Here is a 24,328-nt window from a genome sequence, read left to right as displayed (position 1 = left end):
AGTCCTTGGACGAATATTTTCCTTATGTCTTTGATTCTCTTCATTCTCCTTTGCTCTGGATGGGATGTTACCAATAGATGTATCTTTGATGGATGCTCGCAAGCTTTTAAGACCCCAAGTGCTACTCGCCAAAGTTGGATGTAGAACATTTTCTTTATGAACTATGTTACGCCAATTGACCTAGATGTCCTCTGAGACCTTGGTACCCAGCTGTCAGCCCCAGTAACTCAGTCCCTCAAGATGTTTGGATGTGTTTAGGAACCTTGTGTGACTTTGTCTTGGTCAAGTGTACTGACTTTGCCTATATTATGTGTTATCTTTTCTTTCACCGAAGTAACACTTGTCTTCTATCTAGTTAGTGATCTCCTTTCCCTTACTTTCCCTTCCCTTGTAACTCTCAAAGATTGTTTTTTTCTGTGTAAACCTTTTCTTGAGTTTTTATAATAGTGGTCTCATACAATATTTGTCCTTTTGTGGTTGACTTATTTCACTCAGCATAATGCCTTCCAAATTCATTTATGTTGTTAGATGTTTTGCGGATTCATCATTGCTCTTCATCTTTGTATAGTATTCCATTGTGTGTCTGTACCATAGTTTATCCATTCATCTGTTGATGGGCACTTAAGTTGTTTCCATCTTTTTGCTGCTGTGAACAGTGCTGCAGTGAACATGGGTGTGCATATGTCTATTCGAGTGATGACTCTTATTTCTCTAGGATGTATTCGTAGGAATGGGATTGCTGGATCATACGGTATTTCTATTTCTAGCTTTTGAAGGAAGCACCATATCATTTTCCAAAGTGGTTGTACCATTTTACATTCCTACCAGCAGTGCTTAAGAGTTCCAGTCTTCCCACAGCCTCTCTGGCATTTGTTATTTTCTGTTACTTTGATTCGTGCCAGTAATGCTGAGATGAGATGTTATCTCATTGTGGTTTTGATTTGCATTTCTCTAATGGCTAGTGATCGTGAGCATTTCCTCGTATCTGTTAGCCACTTGAATGTCTTCTTTGGTGAAGTGTCTGTTCATTTCCTTTGCCTGTTTTGTAATTGGATTATTTGTCTTTTTGTTGTAGAGGTGTTGTATTTTCCTGTAGATTTCAGAGAGTAGACCTTTGTCAGATTTGTCATAGCCAAAAATTTTTTCCCAGTCCGTAGGTTTTCATTTTATTCTTTTGGTGAAGTCTTTTGATGAGCATAAGTGTTTAATTTTCAAAATTTCCAGTTATCTAGCTTATCTTCTGGACTTTATGTGTTGTTAGTTATGGTTTGTATCCTGTTAATGCCATGAATTAGGGCCATTAGCATTGATCCTATTTTTTTCTTTTATGAACTTTATACTTTTTGGCTTTATATTTTGACCCATTTTGAATTAGTTTTTGTGTATGGTGTGAGGTATGGGTGTTGTTTCATTTTTTTGCAGATGGACATTGAGTTTTGGCAGCATCATTTGTTTTAAAAAGACTTTCTTCTCCCCATTTGATGAACTTTGGGGCCCTTGTCGAAGATCAGGTGACTGTAGGTGGATGGATATACATCTGGGTTGTCAGTTCTGTTCCATTGGTCAGTGTGTCTGTCATCGTACCAGCACCAGTCTGTTTTGACTACCTTGGCTGTATGGTAGGTTCTGAGGTCAGGTAATGTGAATCCTCCTACTTTATTATTCTGCTTCAGTAGAGCTTTACTTATCTGGGGCCTGTTCCATTTCCATATAAAGTTAATGATTAGTATTTTCATCTCTTTAAAGAATGCTGTTGGTATTTGGATTGGAATCACATTGTATTTGTAGATTGCCTTGGGTAGAATTGACGTTTTCACAATGTTGAGTCTACCTATCCATGAGCATGGTATGTTTTCCCATTTTTGTAGATCTCTTTTGGTTTCTTGCAGTAGTGTTTTGTAGTTTTCTTTGTATAGGTCTTTTACATCCCTGGTTAGATTTATTCTAAATTTTTTTTTAAGGGACTATTATAAATGATGTTGTTTTCCTGATTTTGTCATTCTCTTTATTGGTGTATAGGTATCCAGGTGATTTTTGTATGTTTATCATGTATCCTGCTACTCTGCTGAGTCTTTCTATTAGTTTCAGTAGTTTTCTTGTGGAGTCTTTTGGGTTTTCTATGTATAGTATCATATCATCTGCAAACAGGGACAGTTTTACTTCTTCACTACAAATTTGGATGCCCTTTATTTTTCTTGCCTTATTGCTCTAGCTAGAACTTACAGTACAATGCTAAATAGGAGTGGCGATAAAGGGCATCCTTGTCTTGTTTCTGCTCTCAAAGGTAATGTTTTCAGCCTCTCTCCATTAAGAATGATGTTGGCTGTTGGTATTGTATAACCAAAAAAAAAAAAAAAACCAACCTGTTGCCATCGAGTCGATTCTGACTCATAACAACCCTATAGAACAGAGTAGAACTGCCATATAGAGTTTCCAAGGGGGGTCTGGTAGATTCGAACTGCCAACCTTTTAATTAGCACCCATAGGTCTTAACTACTATGCCATCAGGGTTTCTGTTGGTTTTGTATAGATACCCTTTATTATGTTGAGGAATTTCCCTTCTATACCTATTTTATTGAGAGTTTTAGTCAGGAATGGGTGTTGGACTTTGTTGAATGCCTTTTCTGTGCTGATTGAGATGATCATATGATTCTTTTATTTATATAGTGGATTGCATTGATTGATTTTTTAATGTTGCACCATCCCTGCATATCTGGTATGAATCCTACTTGGTCATGGTGTATTATTTTTTTGATATGATGCTGAATTCTATTGGCTAGAATTTTGTTGAGAATTTTTGCGTCTGTATTCATGAGAGATATTGGTCTCTAATGTTCTTTTTTTGTGGTGTCTTTGCCTGGTTTTGGTGTCAGGGCTATGTTGGCGTCATAAAATGAATTCAAAAGTATCCCTTCCTTTTCTATGTTTTGAAATAGTTTGAGTAGTACTGGTGTAAGCTCTTCTCTGAATGTTTGGTAGAATTCTCCTGTGAAGTCATCTGGGCCAGGTTTTTTCTTGTTGTTGTTGGGAGTTTTTTAAATTACCTCTTCAGTCTTTTCTCTTGTTAATGGGTCTGTTCAGATTTTCAACATCAGTTTGTGTTAGTTTGGGTGGGTAGTATGTTTCTAGAAATTTATCCATTTCCTCTAGGTTTTCAAATTTGTTGGTGTATAGATTTTCATAGTTCTGTGTTGTGATCCTTTTTATTTCAGTTGGGTCTTTTGTAATGTCCCCCATTTTATTTCTTATTTGGGTTATTTGCATCTTCTGTTTTTCTTTCGTCAGTTTCGCCAGTGGTTTGTCAATTTTGTTCATCCTTTCAAAGAACCAACTTTTGGTTTTGTTGATTCTTTCTATTGTTTTTCTATTCTCTATTTCATTTGTTTATGCTCTTTATTATTACCTTTTTTCTGGTGGCTGTGGGATTCTTTTACTGTTCTCTTTGTATTGTTTGAGATATGTAGCTAATGTTTTGATTTTTCCCTTTATTTTTTGATGTATGTGTCTGTTGCTATAAATTGACCTCTGATCACTGCCTTTGCTATGTCCCAAAGGTTTTGGTATGATGAGTTTTCATTCTCGTTTGATTCTAGGAATTTTTTGATTCCATCTCTGATTTCTGTTACCCAGTGGTTTTTAATCAGGGTATTATTCAGTTTCCATGTATTTGATTTTTTTTTCCCTTCCTCTTCCTGTTGTTAATTTCTACTTTGATGGTGTTGTGATTAGAGAAGATACTTTGTATTATGTCAGTGTTTTGGATTTTGTTGAGGGTTGCTTTGTGGCCTAAGATGTGGTTTATTCTCGAGAACGTTCCATGTGTGTTGGAAAAGAATGTGTACTTTGCTGCTGTTGGGTGGAATGTTTTATATATGTCTGTGAGGTCAAGTTGGTTGATTGTGGCCTTTAGATCTGCTGTATCTTTGTTAAATTTTTTTCTAGATGTTCTGTTCTTTACTGAGAGTGGTATGTTGAAGCCTCCTACTGTTATTGAGGAACTGTCCATTTCTCTTTTCAGTGCTGTTAGAGTTTGTTTTAGTATTTTGGAGCCCTGTCATTGGGTGCATGGATATTTATTATGCTTATGTCTTCATGATGGATTGTCCCTTTAATCATTATATAATGCCCTTCTTTGTCTTTTATGGTGGATTTTGTTTTAAAGTCTGTTTTATCTGAGATTACTATGGCCACTTCTGCTCTTTTTTGGTGGCTGTTTGCTTGATATATTTTTTTCCATCCTTGGATTTTTAATAAATATACATCTTTGTTTCTAAGGTGTTTCTCTTGTAGATAGCATATTGATAGATCCTATTTTTTAATCCGTTCTATCACTCTCTGTCTCTTTATGGGTGCATTTAGGCCATTTACATTCAGTATAATTATTGATAAGTATGGGTTTATTGCTGTCATTTTGTAGTGCTTTTTTTTTTTTGTGGTGCTTACATTTTCTTGGTTTCTCTTACTCTCCTGTACTGAATTCTTTTCTTTTCCTTTGTGGATTTTTTTCATTTCTTTTTTATTTTTGAAGACTTTGTGTTACTGAGACTTTGTTTTTCTTCTTTATTTTGATGTGTAAGTTTGTAAGTTTTCTTTATGGTTACCTTGAAATGTACCCATATCTTTCTAAGTTTGAAGCAGCTTCTTTATTACGTGGTATTGCCTTTCCTTCCTCTCCATTTGAAAGTTCCATACCTATTCTATTTATTCCCTCTTTTTTTGTTCCGATGTTGTTGTAACAGATTAACCTCTCTAGTTCCCAGTTGTAAATATTTTAGTTTTGATTAATCCTTTAGAGTTTATTACCTAGGTTGGTATCCAGCTGACGTGGTCTTGTGTTAGATTCAGGCTGTCGTCTGATGTTGTTTGTTCTCTAACTGAATAACTCCGTTTAATAATTCTTATAAGCTTGCTTTGGTTTTATATATTCTCTTAATTTCTGTTTATCTGGAAATGTCCTAATTCCACCACCATATTTGAGTGAGAGTTTTGCAGGATATATTATTCTGGGTTGGCATTTTTTTCTTTCAAGGTTTTATATATGTCATCCCATTGCCTTCTTGCCTGCATGGTTTCTGCCAAGTAATCAGAGCTTAGTCTTACTGTTTCCCTCTGTGTGTGACTTTCATTTTTCTTGAGCTGCTCTCAGGATTCTTTCTTTGTCTTTGGTTTTAGTTAGTGTGATTATGATATGCCTTTGTTATTTTCTTTTGGGGTCTATCCTTTATGGGGTTCATTGAGCTTCTTAGATGGTCAGCTTTTATCTTTCATGATATTAGGGAAGTTTTCTGTTAGGAATTATTCAGTGATCTTCTCTGTTTTCTGTTTTTTCTGCCTGTTTTGTAACTCCGATCACTTGCAGATTTTTTCTTTTGATTGTATCCTACATCATTCTCAGGGTGTCTTCATTTTTCTTTTTTCTTTTCTCTGATTTTTCCTCAAACAGGGTAGTATCCATGTATTTTTTCTTCAGTTTTGCTGATCCTGTCTTCCATTGTTTCAAACCTGTTCTCCAAACCTTCTATGACACTATCCATTTCTGAAATCTTGCTTATCTTTTGGGTTTCTAATATCTGTTTTTGTATGCTTTCTAGTTGTGAATTTATTTTGACATTTTTTTCTTTATTATTTTCCTGAATTTTTCCATTGTTTTGTCTGTATTTTCCATTAATTTGTCTGTTTTTTCCATGATTTTGTCTATATTTTCATCATTTTTGCCTGCTTTTTCAACTCTTGGATAGCTCTGAATATAGAGAGATTTGAATTCCCTATCAGGTAATTCCAGTGCCTTTTCTTCTACTGGAAGGTAATCTGGTGTTTTATTTCAGATGCCTACTAGAACCATCCTGTCCTGTCTTTTTATATGTTTTCATATTCTCTGCTGTTTTTGGGACATTCAGTGGTTATTTTCTTCATTATTTGATTGTAGATTCATTTGTTTCGTCCTGCTTTTTTGTTTTATTTGGTTATGTCTAGGCAGGCCATCTGGTCATTCTTTGTTGTTTGCTCGTTTGTGGGCACGATACTTCTTGGTAACTTAAGCAGTGGGTAGGGCCATTTGCTCAGCTGTGGTGCTGCAGGGCTGGTCCATCCGAAGGGGAGGGACTGGGATGAGGCGTTTGTGGCATGTACTGGGGCCAACAGGGCAGGGCTGGGGGTCAGTGCAGGGCAGTTTACGGTAGAGTGTTCCTGTGCTGCTCGGGGGTTTGATGCTCAGTGCGTAGTGCAGATAAGCAGGAGGGAGGGAGGAGGTTGTAATGTGTGGAGCTAAATGAGTGTGGTAAGGTAGAGAAAGAGGAGAGAGAAGCAGGAGCCAAAAAAAAAAAAAAGTGCTGAGGGAGCCTGCCGTTGGAGTGGCACAGATCTGGGGAAGCCGTGTGCTGATGGCTTTCTAGCCAGTTGGTGAGGCACAGCCTGTCAAGAAGGGACAGATACAGCACGTGCAGCTAGGTGGGCAGGAGAAAGGAAAGGAAGGAAGGGAGGGAGAGATAAGAAACTAGATAAAAAGAAAAAGGAGGGAGAAAGGCATGCATGGCTATGTGGTCAGGAGAAAGAAATGGAACTAATGTAGAGAGAGATGAGAAATAGCGACAAGAAAGAAAAAAAAAGCCAGGTGCTTGTGAGGAAGGAAAGGAAGGGCAGTAGAGAGAAACAAGAAACTAAGAATAAAAAAGAGGAAAGAAGAAAAAAAATGCCCCAGGGAAGCTGTCTTAGTTACCTAGTGCTGCTATAACAGAAATATCACAAGTGGATGGTTTTAACAAAGAAAGGTTATTTCCTTACAGTAAAGTAGGCTAAAAGTCCAAATTCAGGGTGTCAGCTCCAGGGGAAGGCTTTCTGTCTCTGTCAGCCTTCTCATCATTGTTCCCCTAGACTAGAAGATTCTCCGCACAGGGACCCCTGGTCCAAAGGACACACTCTGCTCCTGGCACTGCTTTCTTGGTGGTATGAGGTCCCCCTGTCTCTCTGCTCACTTTTGTCTTTTATATCTTAAGAGATTGCCTCAGGATACAATCCAATCTTGTAGATTGAGTCCTGCCTTACTAACACAACTGCTACCAGTCCTCCTTCATTAACATCATAGAGGCAGGATTTACAACATATAGGAGAATCACACAATACCAGGAATCATGGCCCAGCCAAACTGACACACACAGTTTTTGGGGGAGATAATTCAGTCCATGACAGAAGCCCACCAGAAGTGGGTCCCCAGCGAGTGGCACTGAACAGCCCATCCAGAAGGAGCAGAGATGGCACATGGCACCAAGTATTCAGGAGAAGGGTAAGGAAGAAAGGTGGAGAGTAACAAGAAACTGAAGAAAAAAGAATGAAAGAAAAGAAAAATGTTCCAAGGGAGCCCACTGGTAGCAGGTCCCCAGCTGAGTGGCATTGCATAGCTCATCAAGAAGGAGCAGCAATGGCACACAGCACCAGATGTTCAGGAGAGGGGTAAGGAAGGAAGGTAGAGATAGACAAGAAACCGAGAAAAAGAAGAAAGAAAAGAAAAAGTTTCCCAAGGGAGCCCACTGGAAGTGGGTCCCCAGCTGAGTGGCACTGCACAGCTCATTAAGAAGGAGCGGAGATGGCACACGGCACCAGATGTTCAGGAGAAAAGAAGGAAAGGGTGGTAGAGAGACCAGAAATCAAGAATAGAAAAAAACCCCCAAGGGAGCCCGCTGGCTTGGTGGTACAGACTGGGGAAGTGGCTCCCAAGCTGAGCGGCACTGCACAGCCCATGTAGAAGCGGGGGAGACGGCACACAGCACCAAGTATTCAGGAGACAGGAAAAGAAGGAGAGTAGAGAGAGATGAGAAAACAAGAAATGAAGAAAAGCACAAAGGAAAAAAGAGAAAAAATGCCCCCAGGGATCCCACCGGCGTGGTGACGTGAACTGGGGAAGTGGTTCCCCAACTGAGCGGCACTTCACAGCCTGTCAAGAAGGAGCAGAGATGGCACATGGAGCCAGGTGTTCAAGAGAAAGGAAGGGAAGGAGTTGAGAGAGAGAGAAGAAACCAAAAGAAGCTGAGAAAAGCAACAGTAGCAACAACAACAACAAAAAAAGTCAGTGAAGGAGCTGGCCAGTGTAGGTGGGGTGAATCCAAGCAGCAGGGTGCTTATGCCTCCCCAGCCAAGTGACCACAGCCTGCTGGAGCCCACTGGGAAGCGGTGGAGGTCGAGCAGGGGGAAGAAGGGTGGGGGGTGGGAAAGCATGTATCACTGGTTACTGGTTGCTCTGTTTCCTAGGGAGCTCCTTGAAGCTGCTTTCCTGTACTCCTTGTCAGCTGTTGTCAGTGACTGAAGAGTCCAAGATGGCAAACCCATGCTGCGTTAGCTGATAGGGGACCTCCACTCTGTATCTCTCCATGCTCTCTGTTCTCTGTCAGTTTCTTATTCCATTTGGTACTTGGTTGAGTTTTTCATCTCTTCATTTGACACTTGGGGTTCTGGGAGTGACGTTTGTCTCTGTTTTACTTAGTTTTTTGGGTCTTTGCTGTGGGGAGACGACATTGTGCTTCTGTCTATAGGGCCATGTTGACTCTGCCCCTGTAATGTTCTCTTTTTGTGGTGTTTTTGCCTGGCTTCGGTATCAGGGTTATGCTGGTTTCATAGAACCAATTCAGGAGTATTCCTTCCTTTTCTATGCTCTAAAATAGTTTGAGAAGTACTGGTATGAGCTCTTCTCTGAATGTTTGGTAGAATTCTGCAGGGAAGCCATCTGGGCCAGGACTTTTTTTTTTGGTTGGGTGTTTTTTATTACCTCTTTGATTTCTTTTCTTGTTACGAGTCTGTTCAGATTTTCTGTTTCAGTTTGTGTTAGTTTAGGTAGGTCGTGCGTTTCTTGAAATTTATCCGTTTCCTCTAGGTGCTCAAATTTGTTGGAGTACCATTTTTCATAGTATTATGTTATGATCCTGTTAATTTCATTTGGGTCTGTTGTAATGTCCCCCTTTTCATTTCTTATTAAGATTATTTACTTCCTCTGCTGTTTTTCCTTCATAAGTTTGGCCAACGGTTTGTCAATTTTGTTGATCTTTTCAACAAACCAGCTTTTGGTGGTGGTGATTTTTTTCCTATTGCTTTTTTGTTCTCTATTTCATTTGATGTCTGTGTATTTGCCTATTCTGTCTACTTCATATTAGTGAGGTTTAGAATCAATTTTTGATGAACAAAAGTTCTCAATTTTAGTTAAGTTTAAAGGTTAGATTTATCAATCTTTTTCCTAAGGTTAGTGCTGTTTTAGTCTTAAGAACTCTATCAAAAAATCAAAGATATTCTATATTATCTTTTATATTATGTATATTTAATGTTATACATTTCTAAGTACTGCCTTAGGTGAATCCCAGACAATGTAATATATTTTTGTAGGATCACTTTCTTTGTACCTGAAGGAAGTACTTCTTTTTTTTTTTTCCTTTTAAAAATTGTTTTATATATAACACATTTGCCAGATTTACTTTTTTCACATGTACAATTTAGTGACATCAATTATATAAATCATTTTGTGTAATCATCACCAATATCCATTGCCGAATTCCCATCAGTGTAAAGCACTGAGATGACTCTGCTTTCCCCCTTCCCTCTGACCCCTGGTAACTACTAATAAAGTTTGGTCTCTGTGCATTTACCTGTTCTAGATATTTTATATGAGTGCTGTTATCCAATGTTTGTCATTTTGTGATTCACTTATTTCACTTAGCATAATGTTTTCAAGGTTCATCAATGTTGTAGAATATATCAGGACTTCATTTGTCTTCATAACTGAGTAATATTCCATTGTATGGATATACCCTATTTTTTTAATCCATTCAACTGTAGATGGACATTTAGGTTGTTTTCACCTTTTGACTATTGTGAACAGTGCTGCAGTGAATAGTGGTGTACAAATATGTGTTTGAGTCCCTGATTTTAAGTCTCTTGGGTATATACTTAGGAATGTAATTGGTGGGTCACATGGTAATTCTATGTTTAACTTTTTGAGGAACTGTCACCCTGTCTTCCATAGCAGCAATACTGGCTTAGTCATCTAGTGCCACTGTGAGAGAAATACCACAAGTGAATGGCTTCAACAAAGAGAAGTTTATTCTCTCATGGTCTAGTACGCTACAAGTCCAAATTCAGGGCATCAGCTCCAGGAGAAGGCTTTCTCTCTCTGTCGGCTCTGGAGGAAGGTCCTTGTGATGCATCAGTCTTCTCTTGGTCTGGGAGCATCTCAGCACAGGAACCTCAGGTCCAAAGGGCGCAATCTGCTCCCAGCACTGCTTTCTCGGTGGCGTGAGGTTCACGTTTGTCTCTGCTTGCTTCTCTCTTTTATATCTGAAAAGAGATTGGCTTAAGACACTGTCTAATCTTGTAGACCTCATCAGTATAACTGCCACTAATCCATCTTATTAAATCATAGTAATAAAGTTTACAACACATAACGGAAATCACATCAGATTACAAAATGGTACACAATCATACAATACCGGGTATCATGACCCAGCGAAATTGATACATACATTTTTTGGAAGACATAATTCAATCCATGACAAATACCATTTTGCATTCCCACCAACAAATGGATGACAGTTCCAATTTGTTCACACCCTTGCCAACATTTTTTGTTTTCAGTTTATTTACATTTTAGCCATCCTAGTTGCGGTGAAGTAGTATCTTATTGTGGTTTTGATTGGCATCTCCCAGTTGCTAATGATGTTGAGCATCTTTTCGTGTGCTTGTTGGCCATTTGTCTTTCTTATTTGGTGAAACGTCTGCCAATCCTTTGCCCGTTTTTTAATTGGGTTGTTTGTCTTTTTGTTGTTAAGGTGAAGTATTTTTTTTTTAAGCATTTTTTGGGGGGAGATCTCTTATGTTTATTTTGGCGAATACATTCTGAGGTCCAGTTGGTCTTGTCTTACTGTACTATCAGCAGAAAGAATCCTTCCCTTAACAAAAGCTTCTCCCTCCCATGCCTCTCCCTCCCTCCAGCACTTCTAACAAAAGCCAGGATGGAAGAAGAAACTGGCATCATGGGCGACCCCTAAATGGCCACAGGGACTCGGGCAGCTGGACAGAGGATAGGGTTCTTTAGGGAGACTGTGCTCCAGGGAGTCATCTGTGGTGTGGGAAGGATCACGCAAGAGTGAAGGATAAGAGGCTGATAGCAGAGCCAGGAGGAGAGCAGTAGGCTTCCCTCTCTGTTGGTCATCCCCAGCAGACTGTCTCTCTCCTGCCGTACACAGAGGGCTTCATGGTGCTACATTGTTTGGGGGACATTGGGAAGTTGTAGGACATGGCAGGCCCTGAGGTTCCCTCTTGTCTCTGGTTGGGTTCATCTCCTTAGAGATTCTTACTGCCTTCTCTGGCTTCCTTGGGCCCTTTGGAGTGAGGCTAATCTCCAGGCCAACAGGGCAGGAATCTGCTGGCTAGAACCGAGCAGGTCAGCTCGTTGTGGTACCAGTTCTGTAGGGCTCTCCTGTCCTTATCACTAGGTGGAAGGGAAACTCATTGAACTGTTGTGAAGATTAAATGAAGTCGGGTGTGAAGCTACATGTGAAGACACGTAGTAAAATAGTCAATACGTGTTAGCTGCTGCTGCTCCTGCCCTCGTGAACATCAGTATCATTATTATCGTCTTTAGTTTGACATCTCTCCTGCCATCATTCTTTGTTTTCTAAGGGAAAAGATAAATTAGAACTCCTTCTCAAATGCTCATTTTTTCTTTATATAATTCTTGGGGTGTGGTGGTGGTGATATTAGCTGCTGTTGACTGATCCTGCACCATCGTCAGTCTTTGGGATGCTAGAGTCCATTGTTGAGGCCACTGTGTATTTGAAGTGCTTTTTAGCCGAGAGGGTTCATCTTCCAGTACTCTATTGGACAGTATTTGTTGGAAAATTTTTGGAAGTATTTCACCAGGCCTTTCTTCCTAGTCTGTCTTAGTCTGGAAGCTCTGCTGAAACCTGTTCAGCATCCCAGCAATACCCAAGCCTCCATTGACAGATGGGTGGTGGCTGTGCATAAGGTGCATTGGCTGGGAATCGAGCCCAGGTCTCCTGCATGAAAGATGGTTATTCTACCCCTGAACCACCAGACAAAAGTAACAAAAATCATGAAATCTTTTAAAAGTTGTTACTAATGGCTATGTTTATCTTTGATAAGATTTATTTTTTTGGATGACTGAAATATATATAACAGAACACTAAGTTTTTTATGTCACTGCATCAGGTCATGGGTTTTTCAGCCAAATGATCTAGGCAGCTTTACTTTCCCCTGAAGGGGCTGCCCAGGTAATTTCCTTTTACATGTCAGATGTCCTGCTGATTCCTACCAGCACCCTCAATCAAATGGCAACTTGTGCTCTTAACGTTTTATCTTGTAGATTTCCATGTGCCAGGCTCCCCGAACTGAGAGCACACAAGACAATTTTATTTATGTTTTTGCATTTTTGCCCTCATCCACCTTTGTGGAGAGACTTCAGAATTGGGAGGGGAGAGGAGGAGTATGGGTCCTTTGTTGCATTCAGCTCTGTGAATACCTAGTTCAGTGCTTGGTACGTACATAGAAGGCATTTTGTATACATACGTATATATATGTATTTGTCAAGGGAATGGTGTAAGAAACAAAATTCTAGCATGTAATTATGAACCTCCTGCATAATTCCATATTTGAATAAACATATATAGTCACAAATATTTACTATCAGTTGATTTGTGGCTTTTAAAATGCATCATTCCATACAATAGATGTTTTAGTAGTCCCTATCAGAGTGAGCAACCACCCATCTGTCAGTTGGTTGTACTGTGGTGGCTTGCATGTTGTTATGATGCTGGAATGTATGCCACCAGGATTTCAAACACTGGCAGGGTCACCCATGGTAGGCAGTTTTCAGCAGTTTCCAGACTAAGACAAACTAGAAAGGCCTGGCAATCTACTTCTGAAAGTTAGCCAATGAAAACCCTATCGACCACAAAAGAATATTGTCCCATGCAGTGCTAGAAGATGAACCCCCTACGTTGGAAGGCACTCAGAATACAGTGGCCGCAACAATGGACTTGAGAATACCAAAGAGTGTGAAGATGATGCAGGACCAGGCAGTGTTTTGTTCTGTGGTACATGGAGTCCCAGTGAGTCAGAGCCAACTCAGCAGCAACTTACAACGATGACGGTTAGAGTGAATGTTCCAACAATGAAGCTTGTCTTTAGTCTTTCATATTCTCAGCACTTCGTAAACATTGGTGGAATAAACAAAGAAATTGGCATTGGGAAAGTGCCATGGATGTCCCACGGAGCATCTTCTGGTCAGAAGACTCTGTTTTTGCCCAGCGGAGGCTGTTGGCCTGTATCATTCAGGCCAAAGGGTGTCAATCCAGAGCAAGACATGGCAAAAAAAAAAAAAATACCTTCACTTAGGGGAACTTGGCTGTTAATCCAAAAAAGATGTTGGCTTTGTGTAGCATTAAAAATGGTTTTATCAGATAATATTACAGAAATATATCTGATAAAAATTGTTTTAGTAGATAGCAATGTAAATGCAACATGGATGCTGAACCACGGTAACTACAACCTGTGCCCGATAGGCCACCCACGATAAGCTCAGTCCTTGGATTGCAGAAGTCTTCAGTGTTCATTGGCTAAGCTGTAACTGGACGCTTTCTTGGATTAAAAACAACAACAACAACAAAAAAAACTTCTTATCCTTGAAATAATGTAGCCCCCTAGGAAATTTCCATCCAAACTTTTTGAACATATGCATACACCTCAATCCAAATCCAATGAGGAGAAAGGGAGAGTGGTTCCTGTAGTACATGATAGAGTTCCTAGGTTGTGCAAATGTTTGAGAGAATGGCTGCTAACTGAAAAGTTGGCAGTTCAGATCTACCAGAGGTGCCTCGGAAAAAAGGCCTGGTGACCTGATTCTGAGAAATCAGCCATTGAAAACTCTATGGATCACAGTTCTGTTCTGGCACACGTGGGTTTGCCATGAGTTAGAATCAATGGCAACTTTTGTTGTTGTTTTTAATAAGGTAGCCCTCATGGTTGAAGGTGTGTCGTAGTCATCTAGTGCTGCTGTAACAGAAATGCCACAAGTGGATGCTTTAACAAAGACAAGTTTATTCTCTCACAGTCCAGTAGGCTACAAGTCCAAATTCAGGGCATCAGCTCCAGGAGAAGGCTTTCTCTCTCTGTCGGCTCTGGAGGAAGGTCCTTGTGATGCATCAGTCTTCCCTTGGTCTGGGAGCTTCTCTGCACAGGAACCTCAGGTCCAAAGGACATGCTCTGCTCCTGGCACTGCTTTCTTGGTGGCGTGAGGTTCCCATGTGTCTCTGCTTGCTTCTCTCTCTTATATCTCAAAAGAGATTGTCTTAAGACACTATCCAGTCTTGTAGACCTCATCAGTTTAACTGCAGCTAATCCATCTTATTAGATCATAGTGACTGAATTTACAACATAAGGAAATCACATCAGATTACAAAATGGTACACGATTATACAATACTGGGAATCATGACCCAGCCAAGTTGACAGATATTTTTTGGGGACACAATTCAATCCATGACAAGGTGTTTTCATTTTGTTTTTATTTTTTATTATAAAAAGGCTGGATGTTGTTTTTTTTCTTTTCCAAGCTCTGCAGAGGGGGGAGCATGGTCTTTAATGAAGTTCTCGGTTTATTAAAATTCTGTTATGGCAAAATCATTCAGGTGTGTCCTGTAGTTCATCATTGACATATAGTCATTTTATTTCAGTTTCTGCTCTTTCCAGAAATGATTTTGGCATTTAGTATCTCTCTTGTTTAATCTCTCTTAATTTGGCAGTTTCTTTTTTTACATAAAAAATAATCTACATCGACATTTGTGCCTGGGTTATTCATTTTTCTTACAGACTTCTGTTATCCTACGGAGCATGAACTAATTTCAGCATTTACTATTCTCTATATTGCATAATTGTAGGAACAAAATCATCTTTCTTTTCATTTTATCACCTTGAAGTATGTGACTGGTATTGCCTACTGTGACACTGCTTCCAAAAATAAATATATTTGCGGCTCCCTACAAAAGCGATCTTAACAGATCTTACAATGCTAAATTTATTTGTCTATTACGTAGTGGGTATTTGGGTCCCTGAAGCCTTACGATGTTCCTCTACTGCCTTCACCACTAGTTTAAAAGATTAGGATAAATTCTTATCTATCCTACTGAGATTCCCTCAGGGGATATCAGGTACCTTATTTCACAAGAACTTGGGTAATCTTCAGCATTCATTCATTCAGTCAGCAAACGTTTACTGAATGTTGACGATGTGCCCGGCACTTTTCTAGATGCAGGGGATATTGTGAACAAAATGACTGTCTTCAATGGTGCTTACATTCTAGTGGGGGAGGCAGATACTACACAAGAAAAGTCAGACATGTAGGAGGTTATATTGTGGTAAAGACCAAGAGGAACTTAAGCAAGGAAGAGAGTTTTAAAAAGTTACAGGGCTTTATTGACATTTTAGATTGGGTGGCCAGAGAAAGCCGTAGTGTACATCTCGGGGGGAAAGCATTCTAGTCAGAGGGAATAACGTGCAAAGGCCCCGAGGTGGGAATGTGCCTGGTGTGTCTGAGGAACAGCAAGGAGACCTGTGTGGCAGGAGCAGAGTGGAGGCAGGGAAGCTCACCTCTGCTCCTCCACCGTCTGCCCACCCACCACATTACACAGTTCCTTGCAGATAGTAACATTTAACATTCAAATAGTCACTAAGTGAATTAATGGAATTGGATTTCAGAACTTTCAGAGGTAAAATAATAGTGACTAGTTGGCTGTGTGAGGAGACGGAGAACAGTCTGATGACTCCACAGATAAGTGTGGGAGTAGGGGCGCTAAGTGTCTAGTGGGGAAAAAAGTGGTTTGGGGTGGGGGAGGAATAAAACTGGGTAGGTTTTGTCCCCGGACACCCTTTTACCTCAGTAATGAAGTCCCCCCGTGAGGGTCACCCTTCAGCCAAAGATTAGACCCATAAAATGAGACTAAATGCCCAGGGACAAGGACGACATGGCAGGAGGGGACAGGAAAGCTAGTAATAGGAAACCCAAAGTCGAGAATGGGAGAGTGTTGATGTGTCGTGGGGTTAACCATTGTCACAAAACAATATGTGTATTGTTTAATGAGAAACAAGTTTGCTCTGTAAACCTTCATCTAAAGTACAATAAAAAATTTAAAAAAAAAAAAAACCGAGTAGGTTTTGAGATGGAAATGTTGACTAGGCAGTTTGGATGCACAAGCTGCTGCTTATAAGAGTTCTAGGTAGGAGAGCGAGCTGGAAGGTGATGGTTGGTTATGGCTGATAGGATCATCTGGGGATATGGCCTCGGACAAGATCTGGTGTGGAAATGCAGGGCGATTGGTTAACTCACCCCATAGATAGGATCTCAGGGCTTGTGGTAGAGGATAAATGGAAGGTAAAGAAAAGCAGAAGCTGGGCATAATGCTAGGGCTATATTGACAATGGGGTCCCCTGGGTGGTGCAGTTAGTGCACTCAGCTGCTAATTGAAAGGTTAGAGGTTCAAGTCTACCCAGAGGTGCCTTGGAAGAAAGAACTGGTGATCTGCTTCCAAAAAATCAGCCATTGATGGCAGCTCATGTACAACAAAATGCCTCATGGGATTTATTTATTTGTTTCTTTTTTTTTTTTTAGGTTTAGATGTTTAGGGTCATGATCTCATGGGACAGCTCAGTCAATTTGACCTAACACACATATCCTGGACTTACGATGGGGTTCTGTTACTATAACTCCATCATAAGTCAGTTCTGACGTAAATCAAATACCTAATTTTTTTTGTAGTTTTCCGTATTGCCTTTTATAATCAGTATCTTTGTAAATCCGATCTTTACGTGTCTTTAGGAGTTGGCACGAGAATAACATCAGCAAATTATGCGCTGCAATGTTGTATGTAGTACATATTACGAACCATAAGATGTACAAAAAAACCCCAGATAGTTGTAAGTACATTTCATTATACTTCATAAGTCAAGGACTACCTATACTGTTTTGCAGGGCTTCTGTTCTACTGAGGGGTCTTAAAAGCCTGCAGGCAGCTATCCAAACTATAACAATAGGTCTCCATTCATCTGGAGTAGTAGTGGGAAGGAGAGTCAGGAATCGGAGGATGAAATGTTGCTTCCATGAACATCTGCCTTCTGTGCCGTGAGACCAGAACTGGATGGTGCCTGGATATCATTACAGAACATTTTGATCAAAGATTCTGTAGAAGAATGTTGATCAAAAGAGGGAAAATACAAGAACAGAATTTTAAATTCTCAGCGTAATCCAGACTGTCTAGAGTCATTGAAGCTGGATGAACACCTGATAGTATTGCCCTGAAATAATCTTTAAACCTTAAACCTCAAACCAAAACTTTTCCCAAAAGTACGCTTTGTACCAAACAGCACTTTAACCTGATTAGTAAAGTATGTCTGCCTTAAGCATTGAGCTAGCAAAGATTTATCTATGTGAAATCAAATTGACAACAGCATCTTGAAAAGTTAGATGAGAAACTTAGGGGCAGTGGCTTTATATCAATGGTGGCGGAATAATTTGGAAAACGATAGCAAGAACAGTTATACAACTTGAAGAATGCAAAAAATGTCACTGAATTGTACATGTAGAATCTGTTGAAACTGTGTATACTTTGCTGTGTGTATTTTCACAAAAAATAAGATACAATTTATTTAAAAAAAAAAAAAACCCTATGGAGCACAATTCTACTCTGACACACATGGGTTCACCATGAGTTGGAATCAACTCAATGGTAACTAGTTTATATTGACGGTGTTGCCATCGATAATATTAGAAGTGCCTAGATAGACAGAGGGCATGCTTGGGGAGAAAATGAGCACCTGAATAGAAATATTTAGTAATATGCTAGATTGAAATGGAAATATATATTTAAACTTCAGACGCTGAGGCTATAAAATCACTTTAGCAAGTGAGGAGCTAAGATCTCATTTATGAAGTGGCCCTCAGTACAGAGCTGAGACTCTGTCACATGAGAGTTGGGGTCCTACCAGCAGGTGGCGCACTCATTGGTGTGATCTGGTGAGCTTTGAGCCGCCCATTGGCCTGGAAGCATGGCAGCCTTGTCATCTAGCCCAGAACCCTGGGAATGTTGCTTTTGAAGCCAGCGTTCCTGCTTTTCATTTGTGGCAGGCTGTAGCTGGCTAAGCATAGAGTTTCTAGATGTGACTGAGCTCATCAAAGGGGTGCTTGTTCTCAGTGTCCTCTTTCAGGCAGCAGTAGACTCAGGGCTTTGATACTTGTATGCTTCTTTGTCAAAGTGCGAAATGATAAGTAATTACTAACAGGTAGGGGACAAGTGTCACTTGCTGCTCATCAAGGTTACATATTAATTAGTGAAAAGACCCAGTGTGGGTCAGAGGAAGGTGCGCGTGGTCACCAATGTACCATCTTTGCTTTAGATGTATCAGATAGTGGTTTCGTGACGTCGAAACAGTCAAAACTGGACGACGATGATGCGCCGGGATCCCTTTCCTCAATGGCAGAGGAAAAAGACGTGGCAGGTAACACTGTGTCCCCACCCGCAGTTCAAGGAGGAGTTTGACAAATGTCCAAGCACTAAGTGTACCAGACTGAATTACCAGGGACTTACGGTTTTAGATCAGAGTAGCTGCAGGCCTCTAAAAACTAAGGATTCTGTCCTTCCAAGGATAAGTCAATTGTTGCACAAGGTACAGATTAAAGCAAGCATCATCTCCTAGCATTTTGGTTTCTGCCTCTTAATTTTTCTTTGTGGCAGTCTTCATATTCTGAGGGCATTTTAAGTGGCAGGTCTCTGATTTAGTTGAGAGTGACAAATTAATTTTTGTGTTATACTACCTGGGCCAGTGAAGAAGAATGATGTGAAATGTTCACATACATGGGGCTGGCCTTCTGAATGAAGGGTGCCACTATATTTTGAGACAGAGAGCTCCAAAAAGGCAAACTTGGAAGCTGTGGTAGCCTTAGAAGGCAGTGGTTAAGAGCCAGACAGCCTGGGTTCAAATCCTGAAGCTGCTGGTGTGACCTGATGCACATTATGGCATCTCTCGGTTAACTGTGGGTGAGAACATGCCTGTTTCACATGATTTTTATGAAGATTACAGGAGTTGATACGTGTAAATCCCTTAGAACAACAGTACAGGAGGCTAGTTAAACCATTGTAAGGCTGGCGCCGACCAAGACGTGTTGCCCCATAGAAACGCCTTACCTCTTACGTCCTCCTTAAAGCCTCTTCCAACAGTATATTGATATGATACTGTGCGCATATAATTATCAAGTTAAACAAAAAAATCCATAACCCCACCGCTTAAGAGAGGCCCACTACCATTATTTTTAAAAGTAAGAGATGAATATGGAAAATTTAACAAAATAAAAAGACCTCTTTGTCTGCTTCCCATGGTCCATTTCAAAAAAAAAAATAATTACTGTCAAGAAAACAAAAACAACAAAACCTGACACCTCAGCCTCCTTCTTAGACATGACCCCAGTTGCTCTGGTCGAAAGTACTGGGTAGTTCCCAGAAGGTTGAAGTGATCGCTTGCCGGTGAGAAGCAGCCTGACTCGCCCCATGTGGACTCTTGCCCAGTCTGGCTTCCCGTGGACCTCGCCAGAGTGTAGTAGCAGTGGGGCTTAAACATGGTTTACATTTGTGCTGTGGACTGACTGTTCCACCCTTTGGGCGCATGATGGACTGGGCAGACTTATGTGTGAAGACTTACGTTTTATTTTCGTTGTTTAGAAGGGATTTCTGTTCCATCTTTAGAAGTTTTGCCAGAGAACTTGGATGGTTCTGCTATCATCTCAACCTTTGAAAACATCATCAAAGATCTGAAAAAGAAATACGAGGTAATGTTCTACTAAAACTAGAGAAGTAGCTTGTTATGAATTTCAAGGGACAAGTTCATAGTATTCGTTAATACTGTTGTTATCCTTCATGTGTGAAGGTCTCCAGCCTTTTGGCGATGCGTCTTTGTCGTAGCTGTGGTCATTAATTTTAGTTCCTTTGTATCATGTACAGGTCCCTTGGTGGCACAAATGGTTTGCGCTCGACTGCTAACCGGAAGGTTGGTGGTTTGAACCCACCCTGCTGTGCCATGGAAGAAAGGCCTGGCAGTCTGCTTCCATAAAGATCATAGCCTAGAAAACCCTATGGAGCCCAGCTCTACTCTGTAACACATGGGGTCACCAAACCAAAACCAAAACCAAACCCGTTGCCGTCGAGTCGATTCCGACTCATAGTGACCCTAGAGTTGGAATTTACTCAACAGCGATGGGTTTTGGTTTCAGTAATGGATGGTTTGGGTTTATGAGACAGCGTCCCCATGTCCGTTTGCTACAGCGGTACCAAGTGGACCTATATGGAAGCCAGACTCACAGTTTGGATGTATTGGTAATATTCTCCGACAGCGGAACTACCAGGAAGCAAAGATTTGGTCACATGATAAACGAGGAGAGGAAAATGAGAGAAGTGTGTGGACAAGACAGGGTCTGGGATGAAGATGGAGGTAGACCGTAGCTGGGTTTCTGCCGAATGGTTGCATATCTTTGAGGTACCGCACCTATAGGATGCCCCAATACCTTGTTTGCAAGATGAATTTCAGAACTATACTAGTCTCATCCTTTTTGTCCCATGATTTATAAATCCCTAATGGGTTATCAGGAGCCCTGGTGGTACAGTGGTTAAGCGTTTGGCTGCTAACCAAAAGGTTGCCAATTTGAATCCACCAGCTGTTCCTTGGAAACCCTATGGGGCAGCTCTACTCTGTCCTATAGGTGAGTTGGAATAGACTTGAAGGCAGTGGGTTTGGTTTTGGTTTTTGGTGATGAGTTATCATTAGCACATTTGAGGTGAGTATCTTATCCTAACCAACATTCATTTAACTAAATTGGAAGATCCTCAAAGTCGTCTTTATTATCTGCAGTACCAATGAGAGCCAATTTGTAATGGAAATTTGTTCCTATTTGTTCATACGTAGTCTATACATGTACTAATAACGTGAATATGAGTCCCTGTTTTAGCTTGTTCTTTATTGCTCTGAACCTGAGTTAACATGTGAAAGGTGTGTAGCACATTGCCCCATCGCAGTTCAGCAGTGCTTGCTCTCAACGGCGTCACACGCTGGCGGCTGTTTTTAATACAGAGCACACACTCACTTCTGTAGTTGTGTTTAACCCGACGTGATCATTTTGTTAACAACTGTTGTTGTGGTTTAGCTTCGGCACAGAAAGAGTCAACTTTCTTCAGAAAGTGGAACCAAAGCTCCGGATTGCCTAACAAAACTGTTACAGCAGATACATCAGTGCAGGTAAGCATTAGACTTAGAAACAAGTTCACGTAGTTTCGATCACTTACCAACAACATTTGTCTCATGACCACCGTGCTGGAGCCATGAAGAGCCAAAGCGTGTAGCAGATGTGATGTATCACTTACCCCATCTGGGTTTCTAGTTCTTTATCCATAAAATGAAGAGTTGAACTAAATGATCTCCATTTATACATATGGAGTTCCTAGGTGGTACAGATGTTAACATGCTTGGCTGCTAACCAAAAAGTTGGAAGTTTGAGTCCACCTAGAGGTGCCTCAGAAGAAAGACCTGGTGATCTGCTTCTGAAAAATCAGCTGTTGAAAACCCTGTGGAGCACAGTTGTACTCTGACGCATGGGGTTGCCATGAGTCAGAGTGTACTCAACAGCAACTGGTTACAAGGTTATGGGCTCTCTGCTTCTCTCTGTGTGTATATGTATGTGTATGGGTGCGTGTCTATATAAGGAGCCCTGGTGGTGCAGTGGGTAAGCTCTCAGCTGCTAACCAAAAGGTTGGCGGTTTGAATCCACCAGTGGCTCCATAGGAGAAAAGACCCGATGATCTGCTCTTGTAAAGATTATAGCCTAGGAAACCCTACAGGGCGGTTTTACTCTGTCCTGTAGGGTCACTATGAGTCAGCATCGACTTGGTGGCACACAGCAACAGCAACATATGTATAAATTTATGTTCATATGTGTATAAATGTCACACACCTATATGACCATGTAGGAACGTGCAAAGGGGCCAAGCTTTCAGAGGGATGTGAAGGGTGGAGATTGGAGTGGAGGCGTGGGTATCTGTAGGGATTTGACTCATGCAGAGGGATTGCAATGTAAGTGCTTCTTGAGTGAGTTTTGGGAAAAGAGAGTTTAAGGCATGGAGGGACTTCACAAATGTAAGGTGAGCACAGAGGTTGTTCCTCGTTGGGGAGAACAGCCTGTAAATGATGGAGGGAAGAAAAAGTTGGCAGGTTGATGTGCGTAACTGAAGGAGAAAGTTTATTAGAGCAGAATACATTGTTTGAATAGACATGTATAATGTTTTCAGATTGGCGGTGCAGTGGTTAAGAGCTTGGCTGCTAACCAAAAGGTCGGCAGTTCAAATCCACCAGCCACTCCCTGGAAACCCCGTGGGACAGTTGTACTGTGTGTGGTAGGGTCGCTATGAGTCGGAATCGACTCAACTGCAACAGGTGTTTTATACATGCAGTGTCATTTGATTCTCAGAACATTCCTGTGAAGGACATTGGACTTGTGGAATTCCCCTTACCTTTTAAAAAAACAGTTGCCATCAAGTTGACTCCAACTCCTGGCAACCCGATGTGTATCAGAGTAGAACTGTGCTCCATAGGGTTTTCGATGGCCGATTTTTTGGAAGCAGATCACCAGGCCTTTCTTCTGAGGCACCTCTGAGGGGACTCCGTCCTCCAACCTTTTGGTTCAGTAGCGCAGAGCATTAACCATTTGCACCGCCCAGGAATTCCCCTTAACCTCTTGGGCAGTGCATGTTCATCCACTTACTCACTCAGCATGTGCACACCCAGCAGCGCTTAGGCCCTTTGAGGTTGGGAAGAGCAGCGAGAACGGCCAGACAGGCGTCTTGCCATCATGGACGTTTCAGCCTAATGGAGAAGGCAGACAATAAGGAGACAGACCATTAAGCAGATTGTATGGCAGGTGGACACATTCTAGCCACCGGGAGATATTTTAGAACTAAACTGTGGAGGTAGCTAATTCCAGACCACAGCTTTCAGGATTGGCTTAAGACAAGAGAAAGGGGAGCATGTAGAAGTGGGGAGCCAAGGAACCCCGACAGGCATGGCAGCCGCTGGCCCGGGTTAGCCTTGGTCTTCTCTTCTCTGGAGTCTTTGCTTATCCCTACCCCACCCATCTACTAAGAATAATTTTGACATACCAGCTTCCTTTGATAATGCTGTTGAAAGGCTGGATAAAAGTTTTAATAGTTAACTCTCTAGGAGTGGAGGTGGGCAGGCAGGGAGAGGAGGAAAGGGAAGGGAGACGCCTATTTGTTCTTAAAATAGGAAATGTCTGGAGAAGACTCAGGTCTCTGGGTCATAAGCAGATGTAATCAAGTGTGTCATTTTGTCACGTCCAAGCAGTCCCAATGAAATGTGTTGCTTTCACAATTCTCAGACTGAATAAACTACAACAGTTTCACAATTTTGTTCTTCGAGAGCTGAGCTACCTTGAGAAGGATATTCAGGTTCTGAAACGTCTTGAGAATGATGTTCTGGTAAGTTCTTTATGTTTGGGGTATTCTTTGTGATATAAGAGCATCTGTTCCAGGGCAGAATAACTGCTAAGTACTTTTTAAAAACAAATTTTTGTTCAATTTTAGGAATTTTGGAGGAAACAGTCTGCTGATTTGAAAGTATTCTGTGATATGTAAGTGCTGAGGTATTTTTTTAAAAGTATTTTTTCTAGAAGTATCTTAGTTGAAGTATTAGGTAATTCTTTAGTGAAAGTATGGGAGGTTGATGTTGGTAAAACTTCATGTGAGTAGCTAAACAGCTGCTGCTTTTCAAACCAGCTACTTCAATGGCCCTCCCTGAGGGAAGTGTAGCTTTTGATATCAGTCTAGAAGAGTAAATTTTAAAAAGCATAAACATGATCATCCAAACGTCAGTGTTTTTAATCCAGATTGTTTAAAAAAAATTAAAATGATTAGATATTGAGAAAAAATATTTGTTTCAGAGTAAATAGTTGATTTTCAGTTACATACTGAATTGTGGTTTCGATAGAATATGTACATATATTTTATGTGCCAGATGTGGTGGTGAAATGAGCTCCTTTATGTGGCCTTTTGCCTTGGTTCTTTGGGAAAACAGCTTGAGGGATGTTTTCCCTAAGCCCTGAGGAGCTACCTTTGCCCTAATTTTCTACCCCAGAGGGTTTGTTACTTTTGTCCAGGTTGATTGACATTTCCTGAGGAAGGTGTAAACAATTTGACTTTTTGTCTGGCCCTGGGCTGTAGCCTGCGCTGTGA

General features: G+C 40.8%; 1 protein-coding gene across 1 annotated transcript in view; it reads left to right on the top strand.

The window, feature by feature from the left end:
• The window catches only part of SYCP2L (synaptonemal complex protein 2 like), a 91,186-nt gene extending 66,858 nt beyond the window's left edge, over positions 1 to 24,328 (top strand). The window contains 6 exon segments of the mRNA XM_023725361.1: positions 18,324 to 18,539; positions 19,757 to 19,863; positions 21,232 to 21,323; positions 23,476 to 23,575; positions 23,681 to 23,731; positions 24,317 to 24,328. Of these exon segments, the coding sequence (XP_023581129.1) occupies positions 18,324 to 18,539; positions 19,757 to 19,863; positions 21,232 to 21,323; positions 23,476 to 23,575; positions 23,681 to 23,731; positions 24,317 to 24,328 (578 nt within the window).

This window comes from Trichechus manatus, unplaced genomic scaffold (genome assembly GCF_000243295.1).
Source record: "Trichechus manatus latirostris isolate Lorelei unplaced genomic scaffold, TriManLat1.0 scaffold00301, whole genome shotgun sequence".
Lineage (NCBI taxonomy): Eukaryota > Metazoa > Chordata > Mammalia > Sirenia > Trichechidae > Trichechus > Trichechus manatus.
The sequence above is the reverse complement of the archived record's forward strand: the minus strand, read 5'-3'. Positions and strand labels throughout refer to the sequence as shown.